The following is a 21,564-nucleotide window of genomic DNA, read 5'->3' as shown; positions in this document are numbered from 1 at the left end:
GCAACCTACCTCGGAAACTGCCCTGAGCAGCTGGAAATAAACTTGTCTAAGTCCTTCATTCTGGACTCTCCTCGGAACGCTTTGTTTCCCGTTTCCTCACTGGGGATTGAGTAGAAGTGGAATAAGTAGCTGAAAGGTCGTAACTCACTGAAAGTACGTGTATGTTGTACTTAGACCACAGTGTGGTCCTCAACCACAGTAGGATCATATGCCATGAGAGTACTGAAACTCGACTATTTCCAGATGTTCTGCTTTCTAAATTACAACAAAACCTGGTAGATTCCAGTTCTGTAGTACATCCAACCATTTTACACATGAAATTAAATTCAAAAATACGTACTCGAGGGGCTCGCCCGGTGGTGTAGTGGTTAAGTTCATGCGCTCTGCTTCAGTGGCCCAGGGTTCACAGGTTTGGATCCTGACACAGACCTACACACCGCTTATCACGCTATGCTATGGCAGCTTCCCATGTACAAAATAGAGGAAGATGGGCACAGATGTTAGCTCAGGGACAATCTTCTTCAAGCAAAGAGGAAGATTGGCAACAGATGTTAACTCAGGGCCAATCTTTCTCACTACGACAAAAAAAAACTTGAGCACTTACTATGTACAATCTATTGACTGAATTTGGCTCTGGAGAGATGAATGAATAAAACTCAGCCCTGTTGAGATATGTAATTTTATTTCCATAGCTGTATTTGTTTCAAGGCCAGTGTCAAAGGCATGTTTAGTATTTCCAAATATTCGGGGCTATATCTGCAAGCTCTGAAAGCAGGTGTGTGGATGTCTGGTCACTGTTATTTGATGTGCTGTATTGTAGGACTTTCTGTGGTCACTACTTTTTACAAACAGGGTAAAAGCCCCGTAATGAAGAGTCTTGCATCCAGTTACATGTGCTCGATTGTGTCCTTCTCCCATACACGGTGTTCTCTATGGGTATTGCTCATTTTAAACAGAAAGTCCATATGACAGCAGTTATCCTTGTCCCACCCACACCAGCAATAAAATGGGCTTCTATGATAATATCAGGTTTGTATTTGGGACCAGAACATTCCATTATCAGCATACATTTGAGGAGAGGTGGTAGTGGTGTTGAAGGATAGGTTTTGTAAGAAGGATAAAATTATGACTCTTATACAGATATAAAGTGAACATGTGTCAAGAAAAGATGGAAAAGATACTACAACCAATCAATAATGTATAACAAAAATTTCACAATAAAGAAAAGAAAAAGATACTACAACCAATTCAAAGCAGAAGTCAAGAAACCATCAATTTACATGCAGTGAGGAATGTTGAAATGAATTTGCAAACACTAGTGTATCCATGGGGCAGTAATCAATCATATTCCACTGAATTCAACAGATTTTCGTTTCTGTGGATAAGAATTATTTGTAATGCTGTTGGTTTTCTACAAGTTAACTTCTCTTTACAGAGCTGCACAATAGCCTAGTCAGGAGGCACACACACTCCCACAGGACCAGATAAACCTTGGAGGCTCCAGCGTTCCATGGAAAGCCTATCCAGTAACTCCTTTGCCATTCCAAAGTCTTACATTTTTTCTTACATTAGCAATTGTTCATTTTTTAAATTATTTCCACTTTGGCTTCATATGAATTTCTACTTCCACTCCACAGCGACAGCCCATACAGTGAGCACGGTACATTGGAGGAAGTGGATCAGGACGCTGGTACAGAGCCCCACACCAGTGAGGACGGTATGCCCTTGTGCTCATGGTATTATAAAACCAGTCTTTATATCCTTTTTTAAGAAGTGCTTGTGTTAAAAATTCAGTAGATAGAAAAGAATATTTATAAAATATGTGTAAAATATGAAGAATAATATTACAATGAACACCCATGGATTCACCACCAACTTTAAGAAAAAAGACATCAATCCCTTGCACTTCCCTGATTCCATTGCCTTCCTTACCCCCTCAGGGTAACCACTATATGTTTGTATTTTTTTAATGGCTTATTGTTTCATTTTCTATTTTCTTGAATTTTCTCTAAATGGAATCATACTGTATATATTTTTCATGATGTTTTACTCAACATTATGTTCCTGAGATTTATTTACATTATTGCATGTAGTTAATAATCGTTTATTTTACCGCTATGTAATATCCCTTTGTATTTGTCTATTTCATTATTGATGAATATGTGAGGCGTTTTCTGTTTTTTGCCACTAAAAACAGTGCTGCGATGAATATTTTGAAGCTGTAACTGCTGCAAGTGTCCAGGAGTTTCTCTAGGACGTACACACCTAGGAGTAAGCGTGTCTGCAGCTTTTCTTGAAACTGCAGTTTGTGAAAATGGTTGTACTGATATACACTCCCACCAGCGGTGTATCAGCCTCCAGTTGTGTGTGTTCATCCACACTTCATTTTATCAAACATTGTCATCTTTGCCAACATTGTCAGTGTGTCGTGGTATCTTATTGTGATTCTAATGTGGATTTCTCTGATTACTGATGAAGATGTTTGAAAATATAGTGTATTAATAGAAAATTTGGGGTAAAGTAAGGCCAACAGATCAGGATATGATTGGCATTGAAGGGTACTTTGTTAGAGTTCCCAAGAGGAGGGGACATGCTGAGCCTTGGGGGGCCACCCTGGGAAGCACCAGGGTCAGGCAGGAGGCAGAGGGAGAGGGAGCAGCTGGGCAAGAGCCTGTATTGTGGATTCCGCAGGAAGGACCAGGAGAGGCAGGGTGAGCAGGTTTAGGGTTGGCTAGTTTGAATGATTTCAGCAGGCTCTGGGGCGTAGGGGCCATCACTAGATATCTGGCACTTGGCCCTGGTGATTAGGGCAGGTGGATAGTGGCCTGCAGGGTGAGAGCCCGATAAAGGAGGTGGTTGGGGTGTGGGCTCTGTATTGATTGGTTTGTGTTTGAAAAGCAGGCAAGTTGTTTACTATCTCTAGTAATTGGCTAATCCTGGGATGGGCAGTCCCTCTGGGGTCAACAAGACCCTCAATGTCAGAATACAGAAAATAGAAAACATTAATACAGCGGTACTCATTTTTTATATAGATATCACAGACATTTGATACAGGTTAATACAGATATACTCATTTTTATATGTTTAGATTTCTCATTTTTTGCAATTCCTATCAAGTCTTCTGCCCTCTTTACTACTAGGTTCTCGGGGCTTTTTTTATTTGGTTTAGTTTGGTTTGGTTTGACTTTGTTTTTTTTCTTATTTATAACAGTTCTTTTTGGGTCTGGATCAGGTCTTTTATTGAGTATATGTTTTGCAAATATCTTCTCCTGCTCTGTAGCTTATCTTTTATGTGCATATTACATCTTTTCGCTAAACAGAGGATCTTAATTTTAAAGTAATTGAGTTTACTACTCTTTTCCTTCATGGTTATTTCACTTTGTGTCTCCTTTAAGAAATCCTTCTGTGCCCTAAAGTAATAAAGATGATTCTCCCTTATTCTAAGTCCTTTAAGGTTTTGTTTTTCACACATAGGTCTTTATTCTACTAGCAATTTGTTGGAAGGTATGGTGTGAGGGAGGGGTTCGTTCCTTTTTTCCCCATATGGATACACACTTGTCCCAACTGTCCCAGCATTAATTGTCCTTTCTCCACTGCTCCACACCTCTGTTATAAATCAAGTGTCCTCTGTGCATGAGTCTGTCTCTGGGCTCTGTTTTTTTCCACTGGTCTACTTATCTGTTCCTACACCACTGCCTTAATTTCGATACCTTTTAATAAATCTTAATATTTGGCAAATCAACACCCCTGACTTTGCTCTTCTTAACAATTGCTGTCCCTTTGCAATTGCACTTAAATTTTAGACTCAGTTTTTTTAAGTTCTTAAAACAAGCCTAAAAACCTCCTGAGGTTTTGATTGCAGTTGCACTGATTCAATATATATTAATATGGAGAGAATTGATATTTTTATAATATTCAGTCTTCCGTTTCACAAACATATTTCTAGTTACTTAATGTCTCCCAATAAACTTTTATACTTTTCTCTGTAGAGATCATTTTTTCTTTTTCTAACTTCTTACATTTAATGCTTAACATTACTTTTCAACACTTTTTCAATATGAACATATAAAGCTGTCACTTTTCTCTTAGTACCTCTTTAGCTGTATGCATGATCCTTTTATTCTCTCTCCAGCTGTAACTAATCTGCTTTAAACCCATCCATTGAATTTTTGTTTTTAATTTTTTTTCTACTAGGTCTGTTTGGTTCACTTTTGTATCTGCTGCTTGGTCATTTTTTATAGTCTCTTGCTCTTTACTCATAATATTAATCCTTTCCATGGTTTCAGATTGTGTGTCTGAGAGTTCTAATATCTGAAGTCTTCCTGGATTTTTATTGGCTCTTGCTCACTGAGTTTTATTTTCTAGTGGGTTCTGTAATTTTTTTATATAGTTCTTGGAACTTTGTGGAATTCCTTTAGGCTCGGTTGAAGGTAGATTCCTCCAGAGAGGGTTTTCATTTTCTTCTGCCTGGGGCACAACCAGCTTGGGACCACGTTGAATTTTTAGCTTGAGGTTTTCCAGGCCACCCAGGTAGTGTGAACTTAAACGGCAAACCTGCCTGAAGACTGGAATGTGGTTGGGATTCTTACAGATGATTGGTTCCAAGGTTTGAGATAGATTATTTCCTTAAGTCCAGGGGTTGGAAGGGTTGGGGAGTAGGGGGTGGTTACAATCTGTGGAGAAGTATGGAGGGCTAGAAGGGAGGAAGATTTCTAGAACTAGAAGTTCACTGTTGGGGCTGGCCCGGGGGCGTAGCAGTTAAGTGCATGCACTCGTCTGCGGCAGCCCGGGGTTCGCAGGTTCGGATCCCAGGCGCGCACCGATGCGCTGCTTGTCAAGCCATGCTGTGGCGGCGTCCTATATAAAGTAGAGGAAGATGGGACGGATGTTAGCCCGGGGCCAGTCTTCCTTGGCAAAAAAGGAGGAGGATTGGCATCGGATGTTAGCTCAAGCCTGATCTTCCTCACAAAAAAAAAAAAAAAAAGAAGTTCACTGTGACACTGTGTGTGTGATCCATTGTGGGGGCTTAGATTCTCCACACTGAGCAGGCTCTGGACTTAGTCTTTTGTGCAAAATGAAAGCTTAAGTTAACCATGCAGGGGAAATGCCCTCAAGGGGCAAACTCTGACTCACATTTTTAGTGTTGTCCTTTACCTCGCTGGGTTTCCACTTTTCTTTGAGTTTTTGGTCTTTAGTATTCCTTACTGTCATGATAGCTTATTAATGCAATTACAAAGATTGTTTTTTCAATCCAGCATTTTCAGTTGATTTCAGCAGGAGGGTAATTAGGGTGTCTAGTGTCCACCCTCTGCTGAAAAAAGGTTTCTTTGCGTTTTTACAAGTAAGACGAATTGACATTTTCAGAACTTAAGTGAGGAGACCTTCTTTAAAGCGAGAGCTGTGATGTTCCTTTTGCAAGTCTGAGCCCCGCCTCTGCCACCGCTTGTTCTTTTGTCTTGAGTTTCTTCGTTTCTCTATATGGCTCATTCCTTCCTCACTGCTGACTTCTCTGAGTGTTTCCTTGCTTTCCCCAGTGGCAGGAAAAGCCAAGACAAAGCCCCAGCCATCTCTCTTCCCAAACTCAGGAAAGCAGGCTCACCTCCGTGCCGTCTGTCAGTTGTTCTTACCTCTTGACTACAGAAGAGAAGCTTCGCCGAGGGCTCTGTGTTTTAGGTGACATCTTGATCATGCTTACCTGATTTTGCTGGAAAGAAAAGCATGGCTTACAAAGGACAGATACGCTTGCCCACAGCCAGCCTCTGAAGTCCTGTAACTAAATTAAGTAGAGCATTGATTATCTTTTTGATCGCCCAGGTATTGTGTTTTCTTTTCTCTGTCATGGTATCACATGAGGGAATAGCTTTTGTTTCCAAAAGAGAGGCTGTCACAGAACAAAACCATCATCTGCGGGGGCGGATGATGCAGTTATGCTCTTAGTATTGTTCTTGATAGTAGCTGCATTCTACGGGGTCTCTGCAGGACATTAAAGGACCCTGTGACTCTCTGTGAAAGGGGTGTGGTGCGTCGCCCCACCCTGCGGGTGATTTGCTCTGCAGTGACTAGACTAAGATGGGTATAAATAGCTTATTGATTGACACTTGACTGTGAAATGACTCTCATGGGAGTAGAACAAGTCAAAATAGTGAAATTGCTCAGAATTGCTAGTTGGTGCAGTAGGATTACCAATAAAATGTACTTCTGATTCATTTGGTCATTCTTTCATAACCGCTCCTCATTTGAATTAAATAGGCAGAGTCTGATAATCCTGTTGCTAGTTGTTTCAAAAAATAAAAAAGAAGAGATAATCACAGAGGTCATGATTATGAAATTATGATAAAATATGTATGGACCTGTTAAGTAGTCTTAAATAGCCGTTGGCCAGCACTGACAGTGTATGATGGAATGGTGCTAAAGAGCATTCATGGTTCTCTCCTCAATTCCCTTTGACAAGTACGTAGATCATACATTATGTTACTGGCTGGTATCTTTCCATTTCTTTCAGTAAAACGAAATTTAAACATGTGGGTGTATTCACATAGAAATTTGAAAATTACATGTCATGAAGTTCTTTTTAATAAAATGTCATATCTTCATTCCTCCATGGATATGTTTATTTATGTCCCCTACTTCATGGACATATTTATTTGTGTCCCCCAATGAGAACTGGGGTAAAAAATTTGGTGTCTGTCATCACAGATCAGCCAGAATTTATTCTTTACCTGCAAGTTTAGAACCAACTATAGAGTCAGCCTCTTTGAATATAAAGTTATATTCCCTCCTCTATGAAGCAGACTTGCAGATACTTAATAAAGCTGCTATTTATATTGCTTTAATAAAGAAAATATAATTTTAGGGAGGAACACCAGAGTGTTAACATATGATCTAAAAGCTATAGTCAATTGTTAAACGACTTAGACTGTTGTTTTAAAATTATTTTTACACCTACTTTGCTGGGACGTGTACTACATGCAGATTATAGTGTTGTGGTTCTGCAAGATGAAATATTATCCACCTTAAACATTATCCACTAGCAAAAAGATGGGGCATCTTTTTTTGTCTTTATTTTAAATGTATAGCTTAAATTCATCCAGGCCCTTCATAGAAGGTAAAACCTAGGCTTTTTCAATATGTTTGTTGATTCTTATGCTTTTGCCTTACATGTCCCAGAGAATGTTTGAATTTATCAAGTGATAAAGAAGTTTAGCTGGCTATCCGAGGACTTCTTATGCAGTTAATCCCATATAAGTACAACAGATACTGAAGATATTGCAATAAACTTTGGAAAAAATAAACTCTCTTAAATGGGAAGGTTTGTTGCCAAGGAAAATAGAAGACAGTTTGCTGAGAAAACATTTGACAGATAGGCAGGTTTTAATCTATTATATGTGCACATATTCTAGAACATTTGGAAACTAATATTAACAATCTCAGTTTTTAGGAAATGAGGCATTGTTTGTTGTGTAGATCTATTTCTGTAAGCATAAACCACCTGTCTTGGCTCCTTTTAGTTGTTTGTTATTGATGAGAAGTTTACTCACCTATTGTTGATAGCAGGGATGAGGATGGAGTGATGCTGAGAGAGGGAAGGAAAGATCATACGGCCCCAAATTGAAGGGGTTTTTGCAATAAGCTGAGTCACAAAAAGAACCTGTTGTAGTTTTGTTTAGTTTGTCCTCTTATTTGCTTTCAGAATTGTGGTCAGAATTGGATCCAGCCGAAATTCCAATTGTAGGCCCCAGAGTTCAATATCTTTTTTTTTTTAATTTTTATTTAGAGATCATTGTCGATTCACATTCAATTGTAAGAAATAATACGAGAGATGCCACGCACCCATCTCCCAGTTTCCCCAATGGTAATATCTTACATGACTGTAGTATAGTATCACAACCAGGAAATTGACATTACACCATCCATCCACCAGGTTCACATCTCACCAGTTTTACACGCACTCAGTCGTGTGTTCACTTAGTTCCATCCAGTTTTATCACATGTATGGATTTGTGTGACCACAACCATAGTCAACATAAAGGACAGTTCCATCTCAGGGATCCCTCATGCTGCCCTTTTATAGCCTTCTGTCGCCTCCCCCACCCCAACCTCTCACAACCACTAATCTATTCTCCGTATCTATTCGGTCATTTCAAGCAGGCTATATAAATGGAATCATATAGTATATAACCTTTTGAGATTGGCTTTTTTCATTCACCATATTCCCTTGAATCTCTTTTGATCTCTAGAAAATATAATTTTTGCATCTGTCTTTTTATTTGGATACAGGGCAGGCTAAGGTATGCTTGTTTCATGGGTAATATCCAAAATTTGTTACCGATACTAGAGAAAACAAAGTTGTCTTTCCTGTTGGTGGTAGTTTGAAGATTTGATGGTGCCAAAAAAGTACATGAGGAATTCAACATATTCAAATAATGTAAACGTGGCGATTTTTGTAAGCTTGATGTTTTTTTAAATCAACAAGTAAAGCACAAACCTCCCCATGTTCTGGGATAGTGATTTTTCCGTGTTATAAATGGTATTAACATGTTGCAAGGGCACTCCATCAATGTCAAAATGATATTGGAGCAATTGTGGAGGATATTACAACCCAAGGAGAGATTCTATATATCATATTGCAAAGTTTAAAATATTTTTTATTAAACTGTCATTATATCTCTGGTAAGAGGCTGTGGAAATTAATATCTAATATTCAATTTTTCTTTGCCTGAAAAGCTGATGAGAGCAAGAGAATGTTTTCCTGGATGTCTTTTAACAGCCTCATTTTCTCCCGCCTTGTTAACTTGTTTATTACCCTGTTCTGTCTGGACATTAAAATGGCCTTGTTTATTTCTAAGGCCTCAGCTAGACCTCTCAGATAGTGTATCATGCCTTCCTAACAACCCTGTCCCTCGCTGTTTACTGGTGTGTTCTCTGCAGAATGTGAGCCAATAGAAGCAATCGCCAAGTTTGACTATGTGGGGCGATCTGCCAGAGAACTGTCCTTCAAGAAGGGAGCCTCCCTGCTGCTGTATCACCGCGCGTCCGAGGACTGGTGGGAAGGAAGGCACAACGGGGTTGACGGGCTGGTGCCTCACCAATACATAGTGGTGCAGGATCTGTGAGTAGTCCCGGTGCCCACCGCCAGGGTGCTCCCCAGAGAAGACCCCAGCCGTTGGTCTTTAACTGACCTAGGTCTGGTGAGAAAAGAGCAGGAGGGTTACAGAGCAAACACTTGTCAACTGAGCACAGTCTTTACTTCACTCATGAGTCTTTGCTCACAGTACTTCAGGGCCAGCGGGTTTTCATTTCCAAACTCTACCGGGAGGTTTGGGGCAAGGACTCGTGAGAGACGCCTTTTGGAGCTTTCAGGTCCTTAGAAAAATCCCCTATATAGAGAAGAGCTTTGAGAGCTAAGTGACATGCTAATTCCAAAACCAGTGGTGCTATTCTCTACAGTGGTGTCTGACTACTATTTCAATTCCAGATTCCCAAAGAGGAAGACACTGACCTAAAGTCTAAAAAGAGTCATCTCCAGGCTTCTTCTTCCTTTTCTAATTTTGCTGATGAGAAAGCTCTAATTTGAAAAATATTTAAAGAGATGCGAATTTGGTCATAATATATTAAGTGAAAGAAACAGGTTACAAAATAATATGTACAGTATAATCCCTGTTTTGTGAATACAATATTTCACAATGCAGCACCAATTTAAGAGCATCTTTCCAAGAAAAAGAGAAATATACCACATAAAATGTATACAGTGATTAAATGATTCAGCCTAATTTTAGAAATCTATGTATCTCAGGATCCAAGAAATATTATGTGTGTGTATATACAGACCTGCAGTCACATATGTCTAAAGTACGTAACATGTAAGTTTCTATAGTATAAATACCACGCATATATGCACATACTCATAGGTATGTATCCCAAGCATAGAAACAAGTGTGGAAGGATATTTTCTAAAATTCTAACAGTAGTTGTCTCTGGATGGTATGTCATTTTAGGGGTGATTGTTTCTTTGCTCTTTTCAGTATATCTGAATATTCCAATTTACCTGAAATGAAATTGTATTATTTTTATAATGAAAAGAGAAAAGTTATGTTAATAACAGAAAGACATACATGCGTAAGTGCCATCACTTGTTTTTGGTCCCTGTTCATCCAGCGGACCCTCACTCGTGATTCTTGTTGTCTCAGGGATGATGCGTTTTCAGACACCCTGAGCCAGAAAGCCGACAGCGAGGCCAGCAGTGGGCCAGTCGCTGAAGACAAGTCTTCATCCAAGGACATGAACTCCCCAACAGACCGGCATCCTGATGGCTATTTAGCCAGGTGGGTGGAGTCTGGTAATCAGGCTCCTGAACCTCCACTTTTCCAGGAGCTTTGAGGAGCCACAGTCCTCGAAGTCTTGAGTATTACCCAGTGTGATGAGCTCTCCTGTTTTTCTCTCTCTCTCTCTCTCTATGTCTAGACAAAGAAAGAGAGGAGAGCCACCCCCTCCAGTAAGGCGTCCTGGCAGGACCAGTGATGGCCATTGCCCTCTCCACCCCCCGAATGCTCTTTCCAACTCCTCAGTTGACCTGGGGTCCCCAAGCCTGGCCAGTCACCCCCGGGGCCTGCTCCAGAGCCGTGGCCTCAACAATGACAGTCCTGAGAGGAGGCGCCGGCCGGGCCACGGCAGCCTGACCAACATCAGCCGGCATGACTCCCTTAAGAAGATTGACAGCCCTCCCATTAGAAGGTCCACGTCATCAGGGCAATACACAGGCTTCAATGACCACAAGCCACTGGACCCAGAGACAATCGCTCAGGTAGGATGCTTTCAATGGACTAGTGCCTGCTAAGTACCTGGGATGTGATGAAGGAAGTGTGCAGGATTGAATTTTTGTATCTATGTTTTTTGTATGGAACCAACTAAAGAAAGCAGAAAGGAAATCAGCCCATTCTTTAATTTAAGGCCTGACTATGGGTCTCTTTTGAAGAACCATCTGATACTGGAGGGACCCAAGCGTGTTAGATTCATATTGATTAAACAAAGACATGACCGAAATGTAGGACCCAGGGCATTCAAACACATCATTGCTAAATAGCCAGGAAAATTCTGAAAAAGAAGAATAATGAGGAAGGACTAGTGCTACCAGATCCTAAATGCATGCTGAAGATAGTAAAACAGATGAATTGATGGAACAGAATGGAGAGCCCAGAAACAGAAAAATTTTAGTGGATGATAGAGAGGATACTTGCAACTTAGGAAATGATGGATTAGTCAATAAATAATATGAGAAATCATGGTTAGCTGTTTGAAGAACTGCAAGTCTGCATCCTATGTTGCTCCTGAAGGTACGCGTCTTCACAACAATTACTGCAGAGAAGGGCTTTGTTTTTTCCTAATTGTTTTTTCCTAATAATTAAAATTGACAAAGTAAAAATAAAACAGTATTCATGAAATTTTCCCATCTTCTACCACTTTTCCTTCTCTTTGTTTTTGTGGTATAGGCCGTCAGAAAATATGTATATAGGGGCCGGCCCGGTGGCGCAAGTGCTTAAGTGCTCTCACTCCACTGCGGCGGCCCGGGGTTCGTCAGTTCGGATCCCGGGCGCGCACCAACGCACGGCTTGTCAAGCCATGCTGTGGCGGCGTCCCATATAAAGTGGAGGAAGATGGGCACGGATGTTAGCCCAGGGCCAGTCTTCCTCAGAAAAAAGAGGAGGATTGGCATCAGATGTTAGCTCAGAGCTGATCTTCCTCACAAAAAAAAAAGAAAATATGTATATAGCCAGGGACAAAGGAGGTGAATAGATTCAGGGTTTGCCATTTGAGTAGTCTAAAGCATCTTCCAGCTATCCGTGAAGCTTAAAAACTAAGTAAATCAAAAAAGAGTGAATGAGGAATGAAACAAACATGGGGAAGTATTAAAGATGGATTATTTTTAATAAAAAGTGCCCAAGGAAACCTGCATTGATATGACAAATTTCCAAGCTATTTTCAATGTCCTAACGAAAAAGAATTTTGGATAGAATATTAGATTGTGTGAGGAGTTTAATGTATTTTTTAAAAAATTAAACCAATTTTAAGTGCACAACAATTTCTCAGCATAAATCAGAAAGACTTCTGACCTTTTGGTTTTCTCTGTTTGAAGTACTATGCAGGGCCCTTTGAGGCCTATTTAGAACCAGCGATATTTGACTATAGCTGAATTTAATGATTTGAGAAATGCATAACATCACTGCTTACAATAAGCGGGTGAAACAGGATTTAGGTTAGAGAGACAGGGAATTAGGAGTTTGGGAGTGGGAAGGCATAATAAGGTCTGTTTAACCCTTTTGCTTCTAGAACCAGGAAATCTCTTCATTGTAAATCATAGAAACAAAAACTCAACAGACAAACCAGGCTCTGCACATTCTCTCTGGGGCAAATAACTTGTAAAAAACAAAAACAAATCCATATGTTTAGCATCAAATGGAAATCACATATGAAGATAATCACTTGAAAAGTGATGTCATCCTCAGAATGGCTCCCAGCTGTGTCCTTTATTTATCTTTCCATCTCTCCTCTTCAGATTTTCCCATGAGGACAAGTAAGCCTGCCATCATGGTGTTCATACAAAAAACATGCAAATTATTGTATTAAACAAATCAATGGAATCCCTGATGGAGCTTTTTAAAAAAACTACAATATCCTTATGTGATGATCACGTCTTGGTTTATTCAATTAGCAAACCTTTATTGAGCACTTACTGTATTGTATGCCAGGTCCCATGCTAGGCTTTATGGACGCAAAGTTAGATCGATAGCCAGCCTCTGCCTGAAGATGCTTAGAATTCGGTGGGGGAGATGGACATGGAGATCAGTCACCATTGTGCGGTGCCATAAGGGTTAGGCTCCAGGTGAGTGGAAGCCCTGGGAATGTAGAGAAGAGGCATTCCAACCAGACCAGAGCAGTGTTTCTCCACCCACCCTATCTCACACAATACTCCACTTTTGTGTGTGTGTGTGTATGTGTGTGTGGTAAAAAACATAACATCTTAACCATTTTTAAGTGTACAGTTCAGTAAAGTATATTCACATTGTTGTGAAACAGATCTCCAGAACTTTTTCATCTTGCAAAACTGAAACTCTATACCCATTAAACAACAATTCCCCATTTCTCCTCTCCCCAGCCCTTAGTAACCACCATTCTATTTTCTGCTTCTATGAGTGTGACTATCTCATATAAATGGAATCATACAGTATTTGTCTTTTTGTGACTGGATTATTTCACTTATCGTAATGTCCTCCAAGTTTATCCATGTTGTAGCATGTGGCAAGATTTCCTTCTTTTTTAGGACTGCATAATATTCCATCGTATACATATACCACATTTTGCTTATCCATTCATCTGTCAATGGAGCACACTCTGCCTTTTTGAGACAAATATTTTGTAATTTCCCATTTACCATCTGAAATAAATTGATAGATGTCATACCTAATTTGAAAAAACAAAGTTCTAAATATAATAAAGAAAAAAATAAGGGAAATAAATATTAAAACAAATGTGTTTCAGCTAATGCTTGACTACACTAGAAGACAAAGGAAGTAGTAAAATGCCTTCACCTACATGTAGAGTTACCATAAATACAACAATTACAAATGCACATTGATGTCAAAGCATATTAAGTTCATTGGTCTTAACTCAGATTCCATGAAAGGAGTTCCCATGAGTGATGTAATTTTTCTAAAATGGTGGACGACTTTTGGTCATACAGTTCTAGTCAAAACAAAGTATAATTTACATCTTAGTTGCATTCTTAGAAAACCTAACAGGGTGAAAAAAATATTTTATGTTTCTATATAAAAAAGTGTTAGGTTTCAGGCTCAGGTTATTATAAACAGGATTTTCACCTACATAAATGTCTGAAAGACATTCAAAAGTTGAACATGATGTAGGACAACTCATTGCATGTAACTGTCCGGGAAACTTGCAAGACATCTAGTATGTACGGTCCCTGCCCACCAAATGCCAGTAACACCACCCCGTTATTTTGACATTTCAAAATACACACAAACACCATATTACAAAAATGCCCTCTGTGGGCAGTGCCACGTCCACTGAGGGCCACTGGACAGGAGCATCCAGTGGGGAGGTTTAAACTTAATTTTGAAGAACTGCTAGGAGTTAGGAGTTATTGCATGGTAGGTGCTCAAAAATTATTTGTTGAATGAATGAAAGAAGCCTGATTTTTCATTCCTATTCACATTTATTTCTTGAGAAATTGTTGCAGTATCTAAATGTAAGCTATCTTTACCATAAGTTGAAATAGAATTCTATGTAAGTCAGCATGTAAGGTAGAAACCACCAGAAGGCTACCTGGTGCCTTAGAATGGCAAATGTTTGCTACATGACTTCATGAGCCATTGCATCGTGGTCTCCTGACCATTCAGAGTCAAAATAACTGTGCGAAGGCATCGTGTTAATACAGTCCACAGACCATGAAGGTAAAACATTCATGCGTTAGCTGACCTGTTCACCTTGAGATGAGGTGGATGGGTTTCTGTCCATTGGAATTTATCAGTCTACTTTCTCTCTCTCTCGTTATTTTTCAACAGGATATTGAAGAGACGATGAACACTGCTTTGAATGAACTCCGAGAGCTGGAGAGGCAGAGTACAGCTAAGCACGCCCCCGACGTGGTGCTGGATACCTTAGAACAAGTGAAAAACTCTCCCACCCCAGCCACCTCCACGGAATCTCTCAGCCCTTTGCACAACGTTGCCCTCAGGAGCTCGGAGCCGCAGATTCGCCGGAGCACTAGCTCCTCCAGCGACACCATGAGTACTTTCAAGCCTATGGTGGCGCCCCGAATGGGCGTGCAGCTGAAGCCCCCAGCACTTCGGCCAAAACCTGCTGTTCTTCCAAAAACAAACCCCACCATAGGACCTGCCCCGCCTTCCCAGGGTCCAACAGACAAGTCTTGCACAATGTGAAAACCAGCTGAGCAAGGTCGTTCGGGAAGGTGATTAAAAAAAGAAAACGGATTAGTGACGAAAGTCAACAATCCATAACTTTCCTTAGTTTTGTGCTTTTAACTGGAGATCTTTTGGCTTTTCTATGTTCTCGAATGTAATGTCTGCGACTAGCTAAATTAACATGGGCATTTGTATTTTGTAATTTCTTTCTTTTTTTTAAAATAACTGGACATACGTCGTTTTAAAGACAATAGAAACACTTAGACTTACTTGAAAATCCAATGCTGCACCATTTGTAATGAAGGCAACACCACTCTGCTCTCCACATTGTACAGTACTTCAGGTCTAGCGTAGCCCGGGTGAGTCAGAAATGTCTGGCCCCGAAGGCCTGAGAATCTGAGCTCGAGGCCTTGGAGTATAACCAGTGTTGGGCTGTGGCAACTTGGGGTCATGGCTGAAGGGCGGTAACGGCATTGTTTGGTAGCTGACTGTGAGCACCTCTGATTCCATGCTGTGGGGCAGGGGCCAGCTCATGCTAAAGACTTGCCATTGTCACAGTGGGATCTTCCCAGTGTTACTTGCAGCCCAGCACCTGAATGAGTCGGATGATTGCCTCTTTCATAACAGTCGTTTCCCTGGGTCCAGGTTAAAGACTCAGTGGAAGGGGGTAGAACCTCTGCAGTTATTGCTTGAACCAAACCTGGGAAAGGAGAGAGAGACAGTCCTCCAAGCTATTGATGTGACTCCTTCCACGAGCCTGGTCAGGCCCCAGAGGATTTCCAAGTACATCCCCTGCATTCACAAAGGACTAGAACAGTCTAATTTTAAAGACTTTCTGGTTATACTGCTCCACAAACTCCTTCAGAGATCTGTTGTTTAATAACTGACTAGAAAATACTTCTAGCTCCTCTAAAATCCCCATGTTCTCCTCTGGAAATGGAGAAAGCAAGCAGCACACAAGTCCTTGGTTCCTTTAAACATGCTACAGAGGCCTGATGATCCTAAATTGAATCCTCAGCTCTCCTCTACGTTTGTCTCTTTTAGCCAACCCAGAACTGGCTGTGGTACTGGCCGTAGCGGGGAGGATTACCTCATGGTTACAGGATGGTTTCCTCCCAATTTTGCACCCGGGGACCATGACTTTTCTTTATTTCAGATGGTCTCTACGTAACTCACATCGTCAGCTGAACTCCTTTAGGGACCCTCTTTCTCTGACATCCTAGGACGTAAACAATTTTGCTTTAGCCCGTATTTGTGCTATATTTTCCCTCTAAAAAAGGTTGCTTTGAATTCAGTTGTTTTTACTAAGGTACAAATCACCACTCTCTCAGCAGCAGCGGCTTATATCATCTGTAAATCTATGAGTATTTTAATACTCCATCATTGAACTTACTGATGAAGACACTTTTTTTTAGGAAAATTGGGTGGCCAAAACTAACCACTCTGGACCACCGTTGATTTCCTCCTAGGTTTGGTTTCAAACTGGCAGCCAATTGCATGCCAACCTGAGTTACACAGTGTGGACTCAGCCCATTGGGGAATGCATCCTGCAGGAAAGAATGAAGATCTGTCCTAAAGTCAAGATCATTACTTTGATCTCTACCTCAGTTTGCCAGTCCAATCATTCTAATGCAGAGAGAGATTAATTAATGAGATATTGTCACCTTTCAAAGTCACACTGCTGGTTGCTTGCCTGCAGTCTAATTTCACAAATGGATTCAATAGTGGAATGTTTTTCCCAGGTATGGTAAACTTCTAAACCTTTGAATTTTCAGGACCATCCTTTTTGCCCATTTTGAAAAAGAGGCCCAGCCCAGCATCTTGTCCAACCCCTCACCATTTCTCTTGAGCTTTAGTGGCCCTTTGTCACCTTAGACACCGTGGAAACCCAGCCAGGACTGAGTCTTTGAACAGCACCAATGCTTTTAAACTATTTTCCCAAATTCCCCTGGAAATTTAAACTTTCATAAATAATCTCCCCGGTCTTTCCAGATTCCACTCTGGTTTCTAATTCTCTGTTGCTAGATGGGGAAAAAGAAGCAGAGAATACATCTAGAAGTAATGGGGGAAGGGACTTCAAATCTTCTAGAAATTAAAATAAAAAGATTGTTAAAAACCATTTTCCATCTTTGATGGAAGAGTGAGATGTTAACAGAGGGCATCAAAAGGACAAAGGTGTTTTGAATTTATTAATTGTGAGGGGTTTTTTACAAGCTGTAGCTTTTCAGATCTTCCTCCTGCAAGCTCATTTCTTCAGACTGCTCCCTGGCAATCCTCCCCAGTGTCTCCTCTCTTTGGTGTTTACACCTGTGATGGAATGAGGCTTGCCTTTCCACCACCAAATCAGGACTCCGCTGCCTTGGCTGCAGAGGACATGCTGCTCCAGAGCCTCAGAGCCTCAGAGGCTGTGCCTTCTTCCAGGAAACAGCTCCTAATACTCTCCCATCCCTCCCTGCCTTTACCTGTCTCTACTTTTTCTCCCTAAACCCCTGTTGTCACCCTGAGGCTTTTTGTTTTTTTTGCAATTCCCAGGGAAGGATGTGACCTCAAAGTGAGTAAGCACTCAATAAGGACTCACCTATCTTTAATTTGTTTAGTAAAATCTGCAGATTCCAGGGATAAGACAAGGTGGCCACTTCACAAAGGATTCAAAGTAACACCCAGTAAGCTCCTTAAAAGCTTCAGCAGCTTTTAACAGGGTGCCCTGTTATACGGCCTTCTTTATAGCCACAGATGTAGTACACAGTGGGGAGGTGGGAAGGTGCAGGAATGGGGAGAGAAGAAAGAAAATGAGTCCTTGAGATGTTACGCCCCAGTTTCTAGGATCTCATCAGTACCCGTGCAGTTTGGGAAGGGGACATTTTGATGATGGGTAAATAATGGTTCTGCAAAGATTACCTGACTCCACTTATACAAGCATATGTATTCACAGCTGATATGACTATGTGCATGTCCTGTCCACAGAACTCACTAGATTTACCAAGTTGGCCGTTTGGTTTGAGTTGGGGATGTTGAGACAGGATTGTTAGGATAGAGTGAAAGGTACTTAATATACGTTTTCTGATGAGTGTTCTGTAAATTATTTCAACCTGTCAAATGGCCCTTTGTGGAGCTCCATGTTCAAGTTCAGTGTCAACACCGTTGTTCAACAGTTTTGCACATTTTCACACGATGTAATCTGACTTTGGTGCCCCTGAGCCATCCATAGAATAACTTGCAGCAGGGTCCCACTTAATCTACTGCAATGAGCATGAACATTTACCAAGGGATGTCTAGCGCCAAGGTCAAATTGTATCAGTTAAGAGTTTGCAGTCTTTGTACTTTCGCCATTCCCAAAAATGGGTTTATAATTTAATTAAAGAAAAGAAGAAGAGGGCGGGTAGGGGTCTTCTTAGCATTTGAGAATGACTGAAGAAACTTTCCTCTGATCATCATAGCCTCTGAAATCCAAAGGTAAAGAGCCTCTGGGTCTGTTGAGGGGTTTAGAGGACTTCGGATTTGGGATGACCTTCATTTATTCCTGACCTCAGGAGTGAGAGGCCATGAATTCTGGAAATGCACTTAGGACTGAGTCTTGCTCTGAGTCATCTACGCCAGAGGCGCCGAGCCACGAGCAGCGTAGAAGTGAAGACTGTCCCTACTGCAGACCACCCCCTGAGCTGAAAACCCAACCTCCAGCTGGGCTGGGGTGTCAGGTGTGGTGCAGGGTGACTGGCATAGCTTCTCGCAGATCAGCAAAACAAACTGGAAATCAAGCTTTCACTTACCCTAGTATACTCTCTTTAAAAAAAAAAAAAAGTCTACGTGGTATAATCGAGATGGGTACCTGTATCTTTAAATTACATAGGGAATTTTGTATGTTTAAATAATTGTACTGGGTTCCGTAATGCTTATCTTAGAAGCTGTTTAGTAAAAGAAAATATATAAACCGTGCGTTTGTGAATGCCCCCTTAGAGCATTCATCCAAGTTCAATGTGTAGTGTGATGGTTATTATAGATGTTTAAAGAATGGTAAGAGGCTGTGTAACAGGAGAGACTGCTATTTACCTATGGACCTGAGGGTAACTCCTCCCCAGTAATTAAATCAGTATTGTCCTTTCCTGTCGGTTTGATCAATTGCAGTACTGGTAGCTTCCTGCTTGTGACTGTTAGCTAATTGTGTCAATGTACATCTGTAGTATGTACATGTGAAAGTGCCTTCTACTTTAGAGGCGTTGTAGCCTTGCTCTTTCCTGTTGCCCGCCCACCTGCTCCCCCTCCCCCTCCCCCACGCCCACCTGAGTGTTTTGACGCTTCCTCCTCTCTCCCAGCTGCTTCTCCATCCCCACCTTCCTGTGCCTCGGTGCTCAGTATTGTCTGTCTTGCATCCTTGTCGGTCATCAGCCTGTCTCCTTGTAGCCGTGACTGTGCCTTGTCTGCCCCCAAAGCAACTCTCCGGTGCCCCCCATCCCGGCTCCTCCCTACCCCCGCCCCCACCACCTGCTGCTGACGGCCTGTGCTGCCTGTGCTCTGTCCTGCCTCTTACCATGACATTCCCTGTCTCCGAGGTGAAATTAAAGGGGGATGCTATTACAGTTCGGGAAGAGAAAACAATGTTTTGTTAATCTGTTGTGACAATGCACTTTTATGTATAGTACTGTACATTTTGGCATGTACCATTCCAGGCTTCAGTATACAGTCAGGTCTGTTCTTCATGGTGTATCTTTATAATAAATAAGATAGTTCTGGCCGCCTTTGTCTGCCTCTGATTTGGTGTGATTCTCTGTGGTGGTTTCATTCCTTTCTTTTTCTAATCACTATTTTCCCCCCAGCGAGCTGAGTTGCATTAAATAATGTAAAACCACCTTTTTTAAAAAAATGTTTTTATCTCACTTCCATTTTTGTTTGTGAATTTGAAAAAGAGGCCCCATACACAGGGCCTGTCCATGAAACCAAGGTTTTTCAGAGGCATCGGTTGGAGACCCCTGTGTCTAAAGAAAAGGAACTGGGAGAGTCTTCAGTGAGAGGCTGGGAGAGTACAGTCCAAAACACTCTCCGGATTGAAATTGTCCTCTGAAGAGGACTCTGCATTGTAAACCTTGTCAAGCTGATCTTTGGTTTCATTTGAATAAATTGAAATGCAATCTGTAGTTATAGATTGTGTTTAGAATTCCCCCATGTATTGAGATTTTTTCTTCAAATTAAAAAAAAAGCTAAGTCTTGAGGACTAGCAATACATAATAGTCTTGTAAAACTGTATCAGCAATGTGCTGGATTGAACACTGGAAAGAGATGTGGAGCAAAAAAATGACATAAATCAAGGGAAAAACCTTTATTGAAGTGTAAAATATGTACGGAAAAGTGCATAAACCATTAGTGTAAGAGTTTTTACAAAGTAACATGCTAATGCATCCATCACCCAGATCTGGAAACAGCATGATCTCAGCATCCTGGAAGCGAGGCTTGTGCCTCTCCAGAGTTAATATCCTTATGAATAATACCATGGTTTGGTTTTGCCTGTCATTTAACCTTATCTAAACAGACTCACAGCATGTAGATTTGGTGCCTGGCTTCTTTTGTTGAAATTTAAGTTTGTGAAAGTTGTCCGTGTTGTTGTGTACTGGAAAAATGAGTTTTTCCCTTTTCACTGCTGTATAGAATTCTATGACATAAATATGCTGGGTGTTATATTTATTTTAATATTTCTTGATTAAACTTTGGGTATTGTATGCAGAAGTCTTTAAAGGTGGAGAAATGAATGAAAAAAAAACCCACTTATTAAAGGAAATGTTTTTCCAAAACATAATGGAATGACTTGGAACTAAGCCATTGGCTGGAAGGCCTACCTAAAAGCAGGTGGGACCACTGTAGGACCAGAGAGTTGGATTTAGAGGCTGCCCTGCCGGGAACACATGCCCAAGTCAGACTCTAGGATTGTTCCAGGAAAGACCCCACTGTTCTGCATCTCCCTCCCGACTGCCCTCCAAGCCAAGAGCCTCAGCCTGCCGCACCCTCTCCATGTGCGCCTGTATCCCTCACTCCTGCATCAGCATCCCACGTGGGTGTGTCCGGTCGTCAGCTCCCACTGTTCATATGCAGTATCCTGTAAGATATTAGGAAGGCAGCGAAAGGGAGTTTTCAGGCTTATACCTTGGGTAGTTGGGACTTCTAAGGTAGACAATTCCCCAAGCTTTGTCTAAAGTGCCAAAAAGGTCCTGGAAGCCAAAAACTGTGGCAAATTCCATTCCACGGGCTATATAGCCCCATTTGAATTTTGGAAAATATGGTCAGTATACCTTTGGGAAATAATCACAATGAGGTTCATCATCATTCTTCAAAAGTAGCCTTTTGGGGGCTGGCCCAGTGGTGTAGTGGTTAAGTTCATTCGCTCCGCTTCAGTGGCCTGGGGTTTGCAGGTTCGGATCCTGGGTGCAGACCTATGCACCACTTAGCAAGCCATGCCGTGGCAGGCATCCCACATATAAAGTAGAGGAAGAAGGGCATGGATGTTAGCCCAGGGCCAATCTTCTTCAGCAAAAAGAGGAGGGTTGGCACCAGATGTTAGCTCAAGGCTAATCTTCCTCACCAAAAAAAAAAAAAGTAGCCTTGTGTCTGTTTCTATATGGTAGATAGAAAACTTGTCTTCTAC

At 41.2% G+C, this 21,564-nt stretch overlaps 1 protein-coding gene across 3 annotated transcripts in view; it reads left to right on the top strand.

The window, feature by feature from the left end:
- The window catches only part of SRGAP1 (SLIT-ROBO Rho GTPase activating protein 1), a 238,795-nt gene extending 219,130 nt beyond the window's left edge, over nucleotides 1-19,665 (top strand). For 2 of the 3 annotated variants that reach the window (XM_058557730.1, XM_058557729.1), the window contains exons 18-22: nucleotides 1,638-1,717; nucleotides 8,929-9,109; nucleotides 10,188-10,322; nucleotides 10,462-10,801; nucleotides 14,577-19,665. In XM_058557730.1, coding sequence (XP_058413713.1) covers nucleotides 1,638-1,717; nucleotides 8,929-9,109; nucleotides 10,188-10,322; nucleotides 10,462-10,801; nucleotides 14,577-14,954 — 1,114 coding nt within the window. In that variant the 3' untranslated portion in view covers nucleotides 14,955-19,665. Of the gene's footprint in view, nucleotides 1-1,637; nucleotides 1,718-8,928; nucleotides 9,110-10,187; nucleotides 10,323-10,461; nucleotides 10,802-14,576 lie in introns of those variants that run through there. The other variant, XM_058557731.1, reaches the window with a different exon arrangement.
- The last annotated feature ends 1,899 nt before the right edge of the window (nucleotides 19,666-21,564 follow it).

This window comes from Diceros bicornis, chromosome 17 (assembly GCF_020826845.1).
Source record: "Diceros bicornis minor isolate mBicDic1 chromosome 17, mDicBic1.mat.cur, whole genome shotgun sequence".
NCBI classification, from domain to species: Eukaryota; Metazoa; Chordata; class Mammalia; order Perissodactyla; family Rhinocerotidae; genus Diceros; species Diceros bicornis.
This window is presented reverse-complemented; position numbering and strand designations above follow the sequence as displayed.